General features: G+C 36.8%; 2 protein-coding genes across 5 annotated transcripts in view; one reads left to right on the top strand and one right to left on the bottom strand.

The window, feature by feature from the left end:
• The first annotated feature begins 4431 nt into the window (after nucleotides 1-4431).
• On the top strand, nucleotides 4432-5439 carry LOC135075696 (splicing factor 3B subunit 6). Its single transcript, XM_063970152.1, has 3 exons — nucleotides 4432-4684; nucleotides 4925-5043; nucleotides 5169-5439. The coding sequence occupies exons 1-3, from the start codon at nucleotides 4655-4657 to the stop codon at nucleotides 5398-5400; spliced, it is 381 nt and encodes a 126-aa protein (XP_063826222.1). The 5' UTR covers nucleotides 4432-4654; the 3' UTR covers nucleotides 5401-5439.
• A 1361-nt stretch (nucleotides 5440-6800) lies between these two features.
• The window catches only part of LOC135071497 (tudor domain-containing protein 7), a 37274-nt gene continuing 25704 nt past the window's right edge, over nucleotides 6801-18370 (bottom strand). For all 4 annotated transcript variants that reach the window (XM_063965278.1, XM_063965301.1, XM_063965294.1 and 1 more), the window contains 5 exons: nucleotides 17886-18112; nucleotides 11410-11611; nucleotides 10432-10583; nucleotides 10177-10337; nucleotides 6801-8368 (listed from right to left, as the gene is read on the bottom strand). In XM_063965278.1, coding sequence (XP_063821348.1) covers nucleotides 8130-8368; nucleotides 10177-10337; nucleotides 10432-10583; nucleotides 11410-11611; nucleotides 17886-18112 — 981 coding nt within the window. In that variant the 3' untranslated portion in view covers nucleotides 6801-8129. The remainder of the gene's footprint in view (nucleotides 8369-10176; nucleotides 10338-10431; nucleotides 10584-11409; nucleotides 11612-17885; nucleotides 18113-18370) is intronic.

Here is an 18370-nt window from a genome sequence, read left to right as displayed (position 1 = left end):
CACACACACCCACCATCTTTCTGAGAGCCCCCATTGTTGGCGCCAGCAGTACCATATCATCAGCGTAGCTTATGTTGTTGATACAAACACCATCTACCCAGCATCCGATACGCATACTGCTAAGGGCAACAATGAGGTCATTTACGTATAGGTTGAAAAGCCTGGGAGACGTCAGCCCACCCTGTCTCACCCCGCACTGCAACCCATACTCCTCAGAAAAAACGTTAGCCCATCTTACGCTGTTAATCTGGTTAGCATACTAATAATGGAATATTTGTGATACTTCTGACGGGACGCCCTGCCTCCTCATCTTATCCCAAAGGATGTCATAAGACACAAGATCGAACGCCTTGGAGAGGTCGAGGAAGCATGCGTAAATGGAAGTCCCCTGATCCGTGTAGTACCTGACAGTGTGCTTAAGACTAAGGATGGCGCTCTCGGTCGACAGTCCAGGCTTAAACCCGAATTGAGCATTATGTGATTTTAAATATTTATCTAGTAGAGAGTCAAGCACACTGTCAAGGACCTTTGCCGTGATTGTAGCTAGAGAGATCGGTCGGGTATTAGCATGGTCTATCATACAAGGTAGGTATTAAAGTGCTACAGTTCTGGGGACGTTTTGTCCCATTGTTCTTTAAGCTTTGTTTTTAAATGAGAAGGTTTTTTATTAGTTTACGAAAAGACGTTTTTTTATTCATTTCTTGTATGTTGACTATTGTGTAAGTCTAAGTAAGAGTACCTAGGCATATTTTTCAATCAAAATCCTCATTGGTGTAAATATATATTTTTTCTGATTCTGAATAATATTAGGAACGTAAAAAAATTTAACTAATGTCCGTATTGTTCCAAATTCAATAAATTCATTAAAATATTGAATACATTTATTTTTATTTCCAACCCATTCTTTAATAGGTACGTGCTTAGCTAGGAAAATAACATAGATAAAATTGGTGTTTAGCTAAACAATTATATTTAAATTTTAGTTTTTAAGTAATTTTAATTTAATGTATTACTATAAAATATATTTCGTCATCACCATTAACATAAGATCATTACCATTTTAATAAAATCATTACCATTAGGAAAACGTCATTACCATTTTGTGAAAAAATATTTGGACGCTTGTTACTTCTAAAATCACGATTGAATCTAAGGGCCTCACACTGATCAAAAAAGCTTATTGCTTAACCTTTCAGTTTAAGCTAGTTTGCACGCATCCCTGTTAAGTTTTTCAAAAAACGTAAAATAAATCCCGCGGAATAAAATCGGCGGATCTACCCTATTGTATTCAATTACAAGTCACCGCTCCAAATGAAAGATATGAAATTTTCTTTTAACCTCGTAAGTCCTGTGTTTTTTCAACAGCAGTATTCATATCTGCCGGATGTACTATACCAAGTACAAACTAAGAAATGTGCTTCAGACCGAGATAAAGTATTGACGGTTTTACATAGTTTTTTAAGCGTTACCTTATGTTTTGTATTTTTTACTGTAAGTTTAGCATCTTTAGCACCTGTTTTAAAAGAAAAATATTGAAAATAGTTTGTACTCCTGTAAGTACGTTAGGCTTTTTATACAGTGTAAAAAAATAATCTTATTAAGATAGTTTTATTTAAATAATTAAAATAAATCATATTTTTCTTCTAAACGTCACTTAAGTAAGCAATAATTATAAAATTCAGTCTTTAAGACAGAATTATTTGGCCTTAGCGTTTTATATGGAGAATTTCACCAAAATTAATTTTTCCATACTATTTTTTTGTGATTTTTTAAAAAAGCATAAATTTAAATTTTATGAAATTTTGTAGATAGATTGAAACAATATTAAACTATAAAAAAAATTAAGACATTTTTAAAAAATTGGTATCTGTATAAAAATATATTTATTTTTGTTTAATGGAAACGGACGACAATTAGGACGAGCTGTCTTTGAAGATTAAATTCTAATTTAAAAAATTAAATTAAGTTTAACATTTTATACGCAAAAGTAAGCCCTTGAAGTCAAATTTCAAATAAAAAAAGAATGATGGACATAGCTATACTATGAAAGAAATTACATAGTAATGAACATTGAAGAAAAAAAAATCGCTAATTTCATACCTAATACAACTTTCATACAATTATTTGTGTAACCAACGCCTAACGTACTATATCAAGTACTAATTATTTTGACCGTTCATGAACCTCCTAAAATACTAAGTTTCTTTTTAAATTTTGTTTAATTTATAGAAACTATAATTTATATTTACTGATACATTTAAAAAACAAGACAAAAAATAAAAGATTACTTTGATATAAACAGATAAACTATCCTCGTGCCGGCCGGCAATCCGACCGCGTGACCATTTTGCGAAAAAAATACACTGACACTGACAGTTGACGTTACCTGTCTACCGTGGCAGAATTGACCATAGAGTATTGAATGAGTATGGTCGTATCATTTTTGCCATTGTAAAAAAACTACCCGGTAAATGGGGAAAGAAAAATTTGTACTTGGGTAAGTACATTAGGCAGTTACTCTTGCTATGTAGTTTAAATGTCAGGTCTGAACTACTATGCTTAGTTTGTACTTGTACAAGTACGCGGGGACTTACGAGGTTAAGATATGAAATTTTGTTTAGGTACTGAAATCAATCGAGTTTAAAAACAAAATCTTGTCTTATCTCCTATCGAAAGTGAAGGAACAAGAGTTTGCCAGTGTGTTATTTGATTTTCTAGGTGTTCAGTTTGCGGTATTAAGTAAGTTAAGTTTTATTTTAATAATTACTATCGTAAAGACGTAAAAGTTATTAAGGTAGAGAGCTGGAAATGTAAGGAATAACGAACCTGTATGAAAGAGCATTATTGTCATCTGTTTACAGTACTTTTGAATGATAAGTAGGTACAAGCTTATCACACACATAAAAGCATGGTTTAATTAAAAAATAATAATAATGTAGGTTCTGTAAAAAAAAATATTTTGCGGAAGGAAGCAAATTCGTGTAAAAGGTTTTTTTATTAATTAAAGAGTACTTAATTAATTAGTTTTTAGAACAACAAATAAACTCGTAACATGATAAGGTGTAAGTAACTAATTTACTTATTACATTTTTAGGGTAGATTTGGATTAAGCTCTGTCCAGTAGTCGTCTTTGAACTCACAGCTGATTGTGGCTGATAGTTGACTGACTCATGGGCGAGCGCGGGTAGTGGGGCGCGGGACGGGGGGCGCAGCGCTTGCCCGGGTCACCGGGTGAGCGCCGCGCGCCGTTTGCGTTGGGGGACTATTCTGCACTGTAGTGGTCGATTATGGAAATCGTAGATATTTAAAAAATAATAATAAAAAATTTGGAAGTCAGTTTTTTTGCTGATTCGTGATCAGAATAAGCTACTTAATCTACTCCCTAAATATGGCGGGTATTGAAATCAACACCCTGTATACTGCCGAGGCATGCGCAGTGCTGGCTGCTCTGGAGTACATTGAGCATTCAAACATTGAAAAATGGATAATAGTTTCCGACAGCATGAGTGTTTTAGAAGCTTTGTCGAACCCGTGTCATAACGCAAAAACAAACTATATTATTTTTCAAATAAAAGAAAAATATCACAAACTATGTAACATGGGCAGAGATATTATTTTTTTCTGGACACCTTCACATGTGGGCGTGGTGGGCAATGAAGAGGCAGACACTTTAGCTAAGCTTATAACAAACACATCAGATGTAGTACCTGTTAAAAAGATCAAAATATCATATACAGACTGTTCAACCCTTTTAAAAGAACTAATGAAGAAAAAATGGCTAGACCATTGGCAAGAAAGTATTCAAACTAAAGGAAAATGGTACCACCAGATTAACCATGGAATAGGAAAGCCCTGGTTTACAAAAGGAACCTATAAGAACAGAAAGTTTTATTCTTACATATCAAGATTAAGAATTGGACATGGCCGTTTTAATGAACATCTCCACCGGATGAACATGATCACCTCCCCATCATGCTCATTCTGCAATCAAGCTAATCAATCCCTCCATCACATATTCTTCGAGTGTTCTATATTTTCACTCCAAAGACTCATTTTGATAGAAGACTTATTACAAGTTTATAAAGAACCAGAAGTCATCCCGCGCTCTCTACCTGATCTTCTCAAAAATGAAAACTGTTTCGTAGCATTATACAAGTTCTTAGTTACCACTAAAGAAGAAATTTGAAGAAATTCAAAGCCGAAGTTGAAGGGAAAAAAATAATATTGAAGGGAAATTACTCAGTCGGCTTCAAAATGAAAATGTTTCCTCTCTCTCGCGCCGTCTCCGTGAATACAAACTGAAGACTTGGCTGTATGGCGAATGCCTTTGCCTTTTCCTGCAAGAGGAAAGAACGTAGATAGAGAATATCTCTATCTACGGGAAAGAACGAAACCAAAAAAAAAAAAAAATAAACTGTCAAGTCACAAGTGTCATTAATGTCAGTCTGTGTCTGCGCGTCAGTTTGAGTTTGATCGAAAAATGCTATGATTTTTCATTGTTTGAGTTTGATACAAATAATTTCGACTCTTTACATAAATAAATTACAATTGTTTGATTACTAGTTGCTGATCTTATCTCGATTTTGAATATTAATTTGGTCATTCATTCTCAATATTTAGGTACACTAATTGTATTAGATTGCAATTGAAAACTATGGCTTTAGCACTTCAAAGGCGAGCAAATGTAAGTTTAAATGTTCCTATTTTGATAATATGAAAGCTACGTTATTACATTATGTATAGCATGTATTTGCAAAATGTTTTATACTGCAGTACCACCATTCTCAGTATTTTACTCTTTACCTAATTTTAACCTAAATTTTAAGTAATAAATTAGGTAATTACCTTTTCTTATTGAAAATGGCATGTAATTAATAATTTTGTTAGCAAATCATCCAATTCATATCAACTTGTATGTTTTTAGGTGCGTCTTCCACCCGAAGTAAATAGAATTTTATATGTGAGAAACTTGCCATATAAAATATCAGCCGAGGAAATGTATGACATATTTGGAAAATATGGAGCCATTCGCCAAATACGCGTGTAAGTTTTGTTAAACAAGCTATATCTTAGAAAATGAACAAAATAAAACCATATCAAAAACTTCATTTTTATACTTTGCAAAAGTACTTTGTCACTTTTCATAAAGTTTATTAATTTTGTTACAGGGGTAATACACCAGAAACGCGAGGAACAGCATTTATTGTATATGAGGACATATTTGATGCCAAAAATGCCTGTGATCATTTATCTGGATTTAACGTTTGTAACAGATATTTAGTTGTTCTGTATTACAGATCTAACAAAGCATTTAAAGGTATGGATGTTGAAAAGAAACAGGAAGAAATTGATGCACTCAAAAAGAAATATGGAATATCTACAGAAGAACTGCGAAAGTGAAATATCTCCATTAAAGAAATAAATATTTATATAAATATAGCATTTTATTTTATTACTTATTTAGCTATTAATTAGGCACTTTTTCACCAAAATTAGTTTGTTATTAAAAATTGGCATATTGGATTGTTAATAAGTAAGAGACAAAAATATTTACTACATTGGACTGTGTTGGGAACCCAACAACGCGCGGGAGGAGACGTGCGGGCGGCGTACGATGACTAACGTCACCTCGGGCCGACAGCGTCATCATCGGCTGCGCTCGGGTCACACACTCGCCTTTGGACACCACCGTCGACGCACGATTACCGCGTAGTCTTAGATAATTTTCTGTAATTAGGCTGGCGAGAATTACAGCACCTATTTTTTATACAGTCCACTATTTTATTTTACTAATATTCGTTAGGACCCTAACAGACTGCGTATTGCTAAAAAAAATGTTTTTCCTCTCCCCCCCCCCCCCCCCCCCCCTCTAAAAACTAAACTGTTGGCTTTAAAAATCTGGAAAACTTCGTGATGATACTACTTTTCATGAACTTTCAAGGAAAACTATAGCGGTTAAGATATACATCAGTTAGTTTAAGAGTAATAGTCATTAAGCTCATGTATTATACAATTTCTTAACTAGTGAAAATTCCTAAGAAGAAAATTATAATAGTGACTTTACATGAAGTTATTGCTTGCTTGCTTTTGAAATATATTGTGTTAACGACGGACAACTACGGAACCCCAAACTGCGCGTGCCACGACACCTTGGACGAATAAATATTCGTCCAAGCACGACACGCACTTGGCTTATTTTTGTTATTTTAGTTTAGTCTTTAATTTCCGGGAAAACCCTAAAAGCAACCCTTTTTTCACGCGGGCGGAAAGCTAGTAATATTATAAAGCTGAAAAGTTTAGTTTGCTTGAACGCGCTAATCTCAGGAACTATGGTCCGAAATGAAAAAAAAATGTGTTGGATGGATAGCCCATTTATCGTGGACGGCTGTAGGCTATACAGGGTGGAAACGATAAGTGATCTCACTCGATTATTTCTAAACTATACCAGATAAATAAAAATACTAGTTACGGATCATGAAAGTGCTTCATTGCTGCAAGCTGTAAACATTGAATTTTCGGATAGATCTAGTTTATTCTGTAAATTATTATTTATGCCGTTTGAAAGAGCTCGTAAAGCACTTTCAGGATCAGTAACCAGTTTTTCGATATTTTATGTAGATTAGAAATAATTGAGTGAGATCACTTATCGTTTCCACCCTGTATAACTTCACCTTCACGTGCCTTCACCCTTCAGCCAATAGCGACACGGAGCAGTAAAGAAAAACTTGAAATTTTATTCAAACTTCACGCGTGAGAAGTCGCGGGGGTACCTACAGCAAGTGTAAAATAAAACAAGAATATTAAATGTATGTTTTTTTATTTTGTTTGCATGTGCTATGTTCGAGTATGACAATTAATAATTATAAAACGACACCTAGAAGACAATCATGTATGTAGATATATGCACAGTCAAGAATATATTTTGCAATATATTTATTACCTGGGAATTATAAGTAACTGGAGTAAATAACTGTCGTACCGTGATAATTAAAATCTGATACAACTATTATGCATAATCTGCAAAATATTATTTTGCTTATATAACTATGTCCCTATGTCATTAATCACAGAACTAAACTACATAATTAATAACTTTATTCTGTTATTAATAACATAAAGTTGAAATATACCTGAAGAAACCTATAACTGAATTTCGTTCCTGTATAATGTGATTAAAAGCACTGCAACCTATAAATAACCTTGCAAATAAAATGATACTTATATTAAATGAAAACAGACCAGTGATCCATTGCTGTAGATTGAGAGATACCGCTTAGCTGTGCGCCACAGGTCCTACTAGCCAGTGGCGCCAACTGGTGAGTGCAAATACAGATATTTCATAGATTTTGAGTGAGAATTCTTAAACAAAAACGTTATAATAGTTACTAGTCAGCACTTTAATGATACTAATCTGTGCGATGTTTTTAAAGCCGACACGAAAACTATTAAATATAGAAATTCGTACAACAATCACAAGCGTCATTTCAATTAATATTTTTCGAAACTATCTAGATTTTTATGTAATGTCTTGTGCTACCTTCATTATGATATCATAGTGCTTATACTATAATAATCCGACCGCAGGTTTCAGATATAATTATTAAATTATCAAGCAGATGAATTTAATAAACGGAATGTCGTAACGAATTTAAGTCATGCGTATCAATGTTGAAATTGGTTCATACATAGACGTCATAATTAGTCGCGCATCAAAGGGAACTACAAACTTTGAGTAAATGTAAAATAACGTTGACAGAATTTCATATTTGAATAGACATTATTTAGGAAGCCCTAAACATATCTATTTCAGTGCAGGTTTTACTATTAATAAAATTGAACCCCTTGACACGAAACTCAAATAGTCTTTTGTTTTATATAATAATGAAACATAACAGATAACAAATTTTATATAATCATTAGTTTTTTCTGGCAATATTTCTAAACGTATCACAACTTAAGTCGACATAAATTAATTCACAGCATGCTAAATTTTGTATGCCACTAATACAAAACTATAAAGTGTGGCTTTACTTTTGCCAGAAAATACTAAATCATATCTCATAAAAAAACAGTGCGATAACAATAAAAAAGCAGGATACACTACACTATACACAAATATTATTAAAATACTAAGAAGAAGTAGAAGATGATGCTAGACGAGCTCTACATTCAGCAACCAATTGCTTATTGAGATATATGTCTTCGTCTGTCGATGTATCGATAAGATCTAAAGTCAATAATGGCTCATTGGGATTCAAAGGATCTTTGCCAACCTCTTTGCAAATACCTACGAATTGCTGTTCTACACACAGTTCTTGAAATCGGATACAATCTTCTACAGTCCAGTCTTGATGAAGTGGCCACACATCTGTAACAAAAAAAACCTTTCTGAGTACCTCATGTAGAGCCTAAGCATAGTGCTCAGCGATGTCAGCGAGCGACCCATATGGGATCTTTTGTGCTTCTTTTTTTCCCTGTGAGTAAAAAGAGATTTCTAATAATAGTATAATACACTCGCGAGCAAAAGTATGGAATCACTTACATGAAGTTGTTTCCACGCGATCTTGTGTACTAACGAATTTGTTAGGAACAAAAATAGTGGCACCGTTTTAAAGATTCAACTTTTATCTTTAAATTGATACCAAATTCATTTAAATCATACCATTATTTAAAAAGATATTCCGGCTGATGTGAAGAAGTAACGAAAAAGACATGTATGAACTGTTTGATACGTCGCGAGTTGCGGCCTATTTACCCCCTATAAAAGCACGCGTTTTCGGATTTTTGCTTTCACACGTTGATTCATACACATCTCCGCTTCTTTTGACACTTTACCTGGGATTTTACACCTTCAGAAGCAGCACAAATCGTTGCACTATTGCAAGAAGGGCTCAGCCAGCGGGCTGTCGCACGTCAGCGCCACATAAGCCAGTCCTGGGTTTCGAAAGTTGTAAGACGCTTTCGGGAGACTGGTGGCTTTATCCCGAGACCAAGTTCTGAACAGCGCCGGCGCACATCGCAGAGGGAAGACCGTTTTTTCATGTCAAACTCTCTATGAAATCGTCATTTGACTGGAATCGACGTCCAGTAAGAGCTCAGAAATGTTCGTAGGATAGCTGTTAGCGAGTAGACAGTTTGTCTAAGACATAAGCAATAGAATTTAACTCCAAAAAGGCCTGCCACAGGCTTGAAACTGACGGCAGGTCACCGATAAGCACGCTTTCAATTTTCTCGTACACATCTCGATGTTAAGTCGAGCAAGCCACCCCCATAAGCCACTGTTTCAGCGAACCAGCACTGCACAAATCGCTCCTCAGGCCGCCTATAAACCCGACCTCTTCGACTGCTGCCCTGCAAATACAGTTTGCATTCATCGGAGAACAGAACTCGCCTCCATTACTCGCCTTCCCATCGAGATGTGTACGAGCAAATTGAAAGGGTGCTTATCGGTGACCTGCCGTCAGTTTCGAGCCTGTGGCAGGCCTTTTTAGAGTCAAATTCTATTGCTTATATCTTAGACGAACTGTCCACTCGCTAACAGCTATCTTACGAACATTTCTGAGCTCTTGATGGACATCGATTCCAGTCAAATGACGATTTCATAGAGAGGTTGACATGAACAAACGGTCTTCCCTCTGCGATGTGCGCCGGCGCTGTTCAGAACTTGGTCTCGGGATAAAGCCACTAGTCTCCCGAAAGCGTCTTGAAACTTTCGAAACCCAGGACTGGCTTATGTGGCGCTGACGTGCGACAGCCCGCTGGCTGAGCCTTTCTTGCAATAGTGCAACGATTTGTGCTGCTTCTGAAGGTGTAGAATCCCAGGTAAAGTGTCAAAAGAAGCGGAGATGTGTATGAATCAACGTGTGAAAGCAAAAATCTAAAAACGCGTGCTTTTATAGGGGCTAAATAGGCCGCAACTCGCGACGTATCAAACAGTTCATACATGTCTTTTTCGTTACTTCTTCACATCAGCCGGGATATCTTTTTAAATACCGGTGTGATTTAAATGAATTTGGTATCACTTTAAAGATAAAAGTTTAATCTTTAAAATGGTGCCACTTTTTTTGTTACTAACAAATTCGTTAGTACACAAGTTCGCGTGGAAACAACTTCATGTAAGTGATTCCATAGTTTTGCTCGCGAGTGTATAAACAGGCAGTAATTTATGAGGATTACCGTAAAGACGCGCTTTGATTGCTTGAGGCGGCAACGAGCGCGCCAGGGGAGCTGCCGATGGAACCGGGCGCAGCGACTTGGTGGGGAAGAGTGCCAAGTCTCCGTAGTCACAGAAATACACAGACACCATTTCTGTAGAAACTGCCCCCGCAATAGTGACTCTGTCAAGAACATAAATTCAAAAATTAAACCAGGTTTTTTTTAAATAGAAGCATTATGTGTGTAGGTTTAATAGGCAGAAATCTTGACACATACCTATACCAAGAAGCGTCCTTGTCATAATAAACAGTATATAACTCTCCACTAACTGGGTTAGTGGGAGAATCTGCTTCCGACAACTTGGGACATTCTGCTTGCAAGGATGACATCATAGTTTGTAGAGTGTGTCTAGTACTGTTTGGCTGCACCTGTAAGGACAAAATGATATCATAGTCATAACGTCTTCCGAGTTCTAGTTATTGTCTTAATAACAAGGTAATAGAAAAAAAACAAGTTATTGGAACAACACAATTAAAGCAGGCTTATCGCTGGAAAAAGTATTTATGTAATTTTTTCGACTACTTATACACGTCTCAAATATGCCTTGCTCTGTCACCAAATCGGGGAAATAATATTATATCTTCCAGAAAAATATAATTTACTCACCCACTATAGTTGCTTTTAACCTAATGTTTAGATAAGTGGAGACACACAGTTAAATTAGGTTTTCGTTATTTTCACTGTGTGTAGCTAGTATCTGCAGCTTAAACGACAGTAAACCAATAAAAGGGAATAAATTCAGGGATAAACTTCCCTTCGTCGCAAAGAAAATGACAAACAAAGATGGTATGAATACGTTGTGACCTAAAGGATACTAATGAACTCAAAGAATCCACATAAAGAGACATGTAAATTAAAAATATGTTAAAAAGTAAGTGCATTATGTATTTACACCTTAACGTTGTAGCTGTGTTGCTATAGCCGTAGTCGCAATCAGATAAAGAGTCTTGTTCTTTTCTCTTAATTGACATATTTTATACTCAAAAGGAGTTGTCAAAACGCAACTCTCTCTCTCTCTCGTGGCAAAGGGAGCCTATGATGACGGCACTAATTAAGGAATTCAATTTACTTAAAACAGAAAATTGAACTTTGTTTTCAGTGCTACAATAAAGTGTGTCTTAGAATGATTGGTTAATGGCCGACAGGCTGCGGAAGATAGCTCCTTCTTCTAACAGCTGCAGCTGCAGGACTCACCACAAAGTTCCACGGGTTGGCGGCCATGGCGATGTAGACGTCGAAGCACTTGCCGGGCGCGGGCAGCGCGGGCGGCGGCAGCGCGCTGGCGGGCGCGTCCAGCGCGCCGGCGGCCGACAGGCTGCGGAAGATGCGCTCTTTCTTCTTGTGCAGCGCCTCCACGTGGTTCGTCGCATCCTTCTCCTCGTCTTGCGATTTGCCGCTGCGTCCGAATTGGAAATGAGACGGTTGAAATATTGCTATATCTACGTGTGTTATACGAATTCTCTGGTAACAGTGTCTGCGTCCATACTCTTATACTCGGCGCAAAGTCTCGTGGCAGCCGGTGTATATTAAGACAGTGCATATCACGTTTTTTCTCGCACTCACACTGGTTATGGGTGACGTCGTCACACAGAGTTGTTCATATTACGCAATAATTAATAAAATAATGGCGAGTGTGCATCTGTTTCAAAAATTACTTATGGCCCCGCCTGCCACGATTCTGCGTCGAGTAGGTATAGTAAGGTTAAAGTGACGTTTAGTATGGAAATGAAATTTAAATAAGTGTTCAATATACGTGTAATTTTTTATTAGTAAGGGGGTAATATCAAGGAATTTTCTCTTTTCTTTGTTGCCCTTGTTACTACTAATCTTACTACCAGTTCTTCAACTCAACAACTCTATTCTATGACCTGGCACGCTAGTTGTGGGTTAAGTTACCACCACCACCACCACACAGTGTTCTAGTGAAAAGTTCAGCATCGATACACGAAACGATAAACGCACTTATCAACGTAATGAGCATAGGAAAATTGTTGAAAGGGTAATATTAAGTTAAGAATTACTACACTATGGCAAATGAAACATGTATGCAGGATATAAACAATTTATTACGAAAAACACAAGCTTAGATGAAATAAAAATGAAAAACATAAGGAATATAATTCAATCTTATATTTCATTATAATTTCGAGTAAAATAAATAACAATAAATTAATAGTCTATAACAAATTAAAAACTTTTTTCTTTTTTAGCGCTCCTGTTTTGTCAGGCTTTATTTTTTTTATTTTTTTTTTGTTTTGGTATTTTATTATATAATGCGACTGCAATTACTTATAATAAAATTTATTATAAGTAATGTAAACTTAACATCTATAATAATAATTTTATTATATTTATGAATATTACGTGGAAGTCTCGCAATTAATGATAAGAAATGGATCAGTTCATCGTATACCATGTGTTAATGAAAAAGCGCAAAACCTCAGACACCCTAATTTTTATTATAAAATAATTATGTAAATTATTAAAATTAATTTTCGCGGATTATTTACGAAGATATTCACTCTTTTTGTTTTCGCCCCGCCCACTTGTTATCTCTTTTTTACACATTTCTGGAAACGGTTAGTAGTTAACGTAGATAGTTAATTCACCTCTGCTAATAGAGTTAAGTAACACGGCGTAATTAAAATATTTTTTTGGTTAAAATTTGACCCTAATTTTTTATTAGTGGAATCGATTCTACTCTCGATTCCTAACAAAATAATTTCAGGTTTTGCGCTTTTACATTAACACGTTGTATAAGAATATAATTTGTCATGGTGTCTATTATATTGTTAGACAATTTTTTAAATAAAAACTAGCTATCGGTACACATCGCACGTGACATGGCATATCAGGGTGAAAAAGAACCCTAGATAGGCTAATGAGGGCAAGACACGTGAGTATAATGTACTCACAATTGGAATGATAAGTAAGATATTCTAAGCTAAATACCAACTAAGTCTTTTATAGCCCTTCATTTCTATTAGAATAGCCTACAAAGCCTGTAAAAGGTAAACATTGATAAAAGATACAGTTTGCTTTGAATATTAAGATGAAAACATATTTTTGTTGGACATTATCAATAACCAACGGACAACCGATGAGGTACAGAAACCAGAATTTTATCAAAATCCGTTCATCTTTATAAGTAAATACTTTGAAATAAGTAGTAACAATCTCACAAATTATCGAGCTATTTCGAAAGGTATTGATAAAATGTAGAATTGGTGGTTGTTGATGAAAGAATTCTATAGTCATCAGCTAAAACCAACCATGAAATACTAACCAAACATTGAGCAAGTTTTAAAGCACTAGGACTAGGACTCAGATTACACAAAATTTTTCAAATTCGTTAGGAAGGACTTTTGAAAATATTTATTACCATTTTGAATTTAATTATACCGTATACAAATTTTGCTATACGTGGTTCTACCATTCTAAGCCACTTGTAGTGTTTAAAGTCCATTATAGAGACTACACCTGTTTTTATATTATATTAATAGAAATTGCCGATTAAAGCTTTTCCTAGCGGCAATTACCTGAAACAAATAAAAAACTGGAGTAAATAAAAATATTGATTTTTTTTATCGATATTATCAATAGACCGAAAGTATTTTTCAACTTTAAATGTAGACCAAAATACTTAACGATTGTTTTATTGAGGCAGATTGTTGATTGTTAAGTATTTTAAGTTATAATTTCTTTCTCTATCTTAAAATATTAATTATATTACAAGAAATCTATTTACATATTATTTTTTTATAAGTTAAACGTTTCTATCTACCACATTGATACATACATTTACTTTCATCAAACCATCTGAATTTTAAAAAAAGCTGTAAACAAAAAAGAACGTGTTGGTTATGCCTGTTCAATTTATGGCGATGCTTGTTTTATTTAACAATAAAAAAAATCACAAATAAGTACCCAAAAAGAGAGATGAATTATGGAGCATTAGGAAGCCTTCAAATTAGTGGCGCGGCATTTTTGCGCTTAGCGTAGTTGCAGCGCCACTAGAGTTTGCGTTAGTCACGGAAGTGGTGCACGCGCGCCACAGTTGCGCCACTGCAACGAGTCATCACGCCTCTAATTTGATGGTGCCTTTTTGGCGAATATATTAATTAAATTATATATTGTTTTTTGGCGGCAATGATATACAGGGTGTCCCAAAAACAATGGATAACCCTGTAACCATCGATAGACCTCGCCATGGTCTCCCTAACGTCCAATTTTCACCCCAATAAAAATATCACCGTTTTCAAGATTTTTAAGTTTTTGTGCATTTTTAGAAAATTGCCACCTGCGGTTACCTTTTCTCATGCCATTTCTACAAATGAGGATACTTTTCAATCTAGTTTTTTTTCCTTATCACAAGGGATAGTTGGGCTATCAAAAGAAAAGATTAAAGTTCAACAAACTAGTTTAAAAGTATGAAAATTTTAAGAAATTGCAGAGAAGAAGGAAAAATTAATTCATTGTCTTGCACTTTTGATCAGCCATCGTGTAAAAAAAATGTAGTAAGACCATCGTGCCCATTACCTTAAAAACTTCCTTGGTTAATTGAGATTCTAAAAAGGTATCACAAGCCTATGTATCCTGTATTATTTTTATCTTATGGCTACTTGAATAGCAACTAGTATGAAAACTGCAAAAATGAGTTTTTCTCGTAATAGTTAAACTAGGACTGCATAGTGGCATTAAATACAAATGGATAATGTTTAGCGTAGGAATTTTAATAAAGCAACGTTTTATCATCATCATCATCATCATTTCAGCCATAGGACGTCCACTGCTGAACATAGGCCTGTACTCCATGATTTTCATAATGACCGCTTGGTAGCGGCCTGCATCCAGCACCTTCCTGCTTACCTTTATGAGGTCGTCGGTCCACTTTGTAGGTGGACGTCCTACGATGCGCTTTCCGGTATGTAGCCTCCACTTTAACCATGCTGCCTCAGTTCTGCAAACTACTGTGCCCTGCCCATTGCCACTTCAGCTTGCTGATCCGTCGAGCTATGTCAGCGACTTTAGTTCGTTTACGGATCTCCTAATTTCTGATATGATTTCGTCAAGAAACCCGAGCATAGCCCCTCCATAGCACGCTGTCCAAAAAATCCACGTTTCCGAGCCGTGTATTATCACGGGTATCTGTCTATAGGCACATTTATAAAGTTTAAAACAAAAATTAAGTAATCACAAAAACGCAGAACGGACGGCCAATGGGGCAACAGGGTTCAAGTGGAGGCTACGTACCGGAAAGCGCATCGTACTACGTTCACCTACAAAGTGGACCGACGACCTCATAAAGGTAAGCAGGAAGGTGCTGGATGCAGGCCGCTACCAAGCGGTCATTATGAAAAGCATTGGGGTACAGGCCTATGTTCAGCAGTGGACGTCCTATGGCTGAAATGATGATGATGATGATGATAAAACGTTGCTTTATTAAAATTCCTACGCTAAAAATTATCCATTTGTATTTAATGCCACTATGCAGTCCTAGTTTAACTATTACGAGAAAAACTCATTTTTGCAGTTTTCATACTAGTTGCTATTCAAGTAGCCATAAGATAAAAATAATACAGGATACATAGGCTTGTGATACCTTTTTAGAATCTCAATTAACCAAGGAAGTTTTTAAGGTAATGGGCACGATGGTCTTCCTACATTTTTTTTACACGATGGCTGATCAAAAGTGCAAGACAATGAATTAATTTTTCCTTCTTCTCTGCAATTTCTTAAAATTTTCATACTTTTAAACTAGTTTGTTGAACTTTAATCTTTTCTTTTGATAGCCCAACTATCCCTTGTGATAAGGAAAAAAACTAGATTGAAGAGTATCCTCATTTGTAGAAATGGCATGAGAAAAAGCAATCGCAGGTGGCAATTTTCTAAAAATGCACAAATACTTAAAAATCTTGAAAACGGTGATATTTTTAATGGGGTCAAAATTGGACGTTAGGGAGACCATGGCGAGGCCTATCGATGGTTACAGGGTTATCCATTGTTTTTGGGACACCCTGTATCTGTTATTCCACCCTTAGTCGAAAAAGCATAACATTTACAAAATAAAAAATTAATAAATGCAAAATAATAAATTTAACCAAATACTTACCTTTTACTTAAAACTCCCATTTCAAAACAACTGTCACAAGCTATTTAAAAACAGCGATGTAATAAAAACACTGCATTAATAACGGTAATGATTGAGCGCGTAAAACATGTTATCTTCTGTAGCAAAAATCAATACCAAATGTTTATTTACCGGGGGTGCAATTTAAAATGTGTGTGTTATTATTATCCCTCAAGGAATCAAACATAGCGAATGTCCTACAGCGGAACCATCGTGCATGCTTGAATACAGAGCAAATTTACACCAGATCATTGTGAAAGAATATAATGTTTCATACAAAAAGTTAATATTCCTTCGGAATAGAGCAACAACCACGAGCTGTCAAACGAAACCGATTTAAGGATGTCACTGATGTCATTTGTGTGTCAGTTATCAGGATTATTTCACTGTTTTTTTACATTAATCAATCACTGAACCAGACACCAAGTTTCTGAAGCACTATTTCTCATAAACATCCACAATTTCATTCACGTAAAATTTGTAATTTTCAGCGTGCCTATAAGTTTTAACGAACTGTCAAATAGTTGAAGAAAAAAACGGTTCGGTTCTGGTTCTGTCACGGCGCATCACGCGCATCTTGTTGGGAACCCAACAACGCGCGGGAGGAGACGTGCGGGCGGCGTACAATGACTAACGTCACCTCGGGCCGACAGCGTCATCATCGGCTTCGCTCGGCTCACGTACTCGCCTTTTGGACACCACCGTCGACGCACGAATACCGCGTACTCTCATAATTAATTTCTTGTAATTAGGCTGGCGAGAATTACAGCACCTATTTTATACAGTCCACTATTTTCATTTTTACTAATATTCGTTAGGACCCTAACACATCTCTTTTTAACCAACATCTCGCTCGCTTAGTCCTTTATTACTCTATTCCGCTAGGTCTATTAACTTTATGGTTTCATACCACACTTTTATCTACATATCAGGGGTGTAAAATCGTAAGTGTTCTTAAACACGAGCGGCTCATAGCCGACGACAGTGGCAACGGCAGCCACCTTTTGGCGGCAGCTGTCGACTCATCGACGTTAGCTGCAGTTTTAGCTGTCTCTTTGTACAGGATGCGACAAGCTACAGCCGCCAAAAGGTGGCGACAGCTGCCGTTGCAATTGCCGTCGGGTTGAGCCGCTCGTGTATAAGAAGCCTAAGGGCTTGTTCACGTAGGTACGCGCGGGCGCGGGGGCGGGTGCGGGCGCGGGAAACGTTGCGAGCTCGTGTTCACATTAACCACCAGGCGTTCGCGCGAGTGTGACATACTATCGTTTCTAGCGACAAGTTCAAACTGGTTGAACTTACCTGACGTCGCGAATGAATCGCGCGCACATATGTTTGATATTTCGTCACCGCGCCCGCCACCGCGCCCGCGAGTCAACGTGAACAAGCACTAAGATGATATTTCCAAAGCAAGCTTTCACAATGATGATGACCGAACGAGATGGAGGACTGTTGTGGACGCCCTCTGCCCCATCTAGGGGACATAGGACCATAAGTCAAGTAAGTCAAGCTTTCACAACGCGTAATAATTCAGGCGACTCACAGCTGGAGATACTCGAACTCCATGAGGATGGCGTTGTTGACGGAGGCCAGGATGTTCTGCGGGCCGGTGCGCACGAACAGCTCGACGTGCGGCGGCGAGGGCGCGGGCGCGGGCGCGGGCGCCGGCAGCGCGCGGCACAGCACGCGCGCGCCCAGCAGCAGCTCGCGCAGCCGCCCCACCATGCCGCCCACCGCGCGCTCCGCCGCCCCCAGCCGCACCTGCATCGCCTGCGCACGCACTGCGGTTAGCGCTAGTCGACAACACGCTACGCGATGCGACTGATACGAAGTGCTAATCTCAAAAGTAACTTGTAAGAATTTTAGTAGTACAAAAAATTGTTTTGGCAAAGGTTTCATTGTCACTCTTTACATTGGTTTTGTAACCTGACACAAGTCACCTCAACTCTTTCAAGTTTATACATTAAAATTATTCGTTTCAGATCTTTTTGCAAACAAAATTAACCTAGAGCCTTTGAGATTAATTTT

Source organism: Ostrinia nubilalis, chromosome 1, assembly GCF_963855985.1.
Source record: "Ostrinia nubilalis chromosome 1, ilOstNubi1.1, whole genome shotgun sequence".
NCBI classification, from domain to species: Eukaryota; Metazoa; Arthropoda; class Insecta; order Lepidoptera; family Crambidae; genus Ostrinia; species Ostrinia nubilalis.
The sequence above is the reverse complement of the archived record's forward strand: the minus strand, read 5'-3'. Positions and strand labels throughout refer to the sequence as shown.

Excerpts from the sequence above, each read along its gene's own strand:
- LOC135075696 (XM_063970152.1), top strand. The coding sequence starts at position 4,655 with ATGGCTTTAGCACTTCAAAGGCGAGCAAAT. Across the intron at positions 4,685-4,924 it reads CACTTCAAAGGCGAGCAAAT|GTGCGTCTTCCACCCGAAGT; the intron begins GTAAGTTTAAAT and ends GTATGTTTTTAG. Across the intron at positions 5,044-5,168 it reads GCCATTCGCCAAATACGCGT|GGGTAATACACCAGAAACGC; the intron begins GTAAGTTTTGTT and ends ATTTTGTTACAG.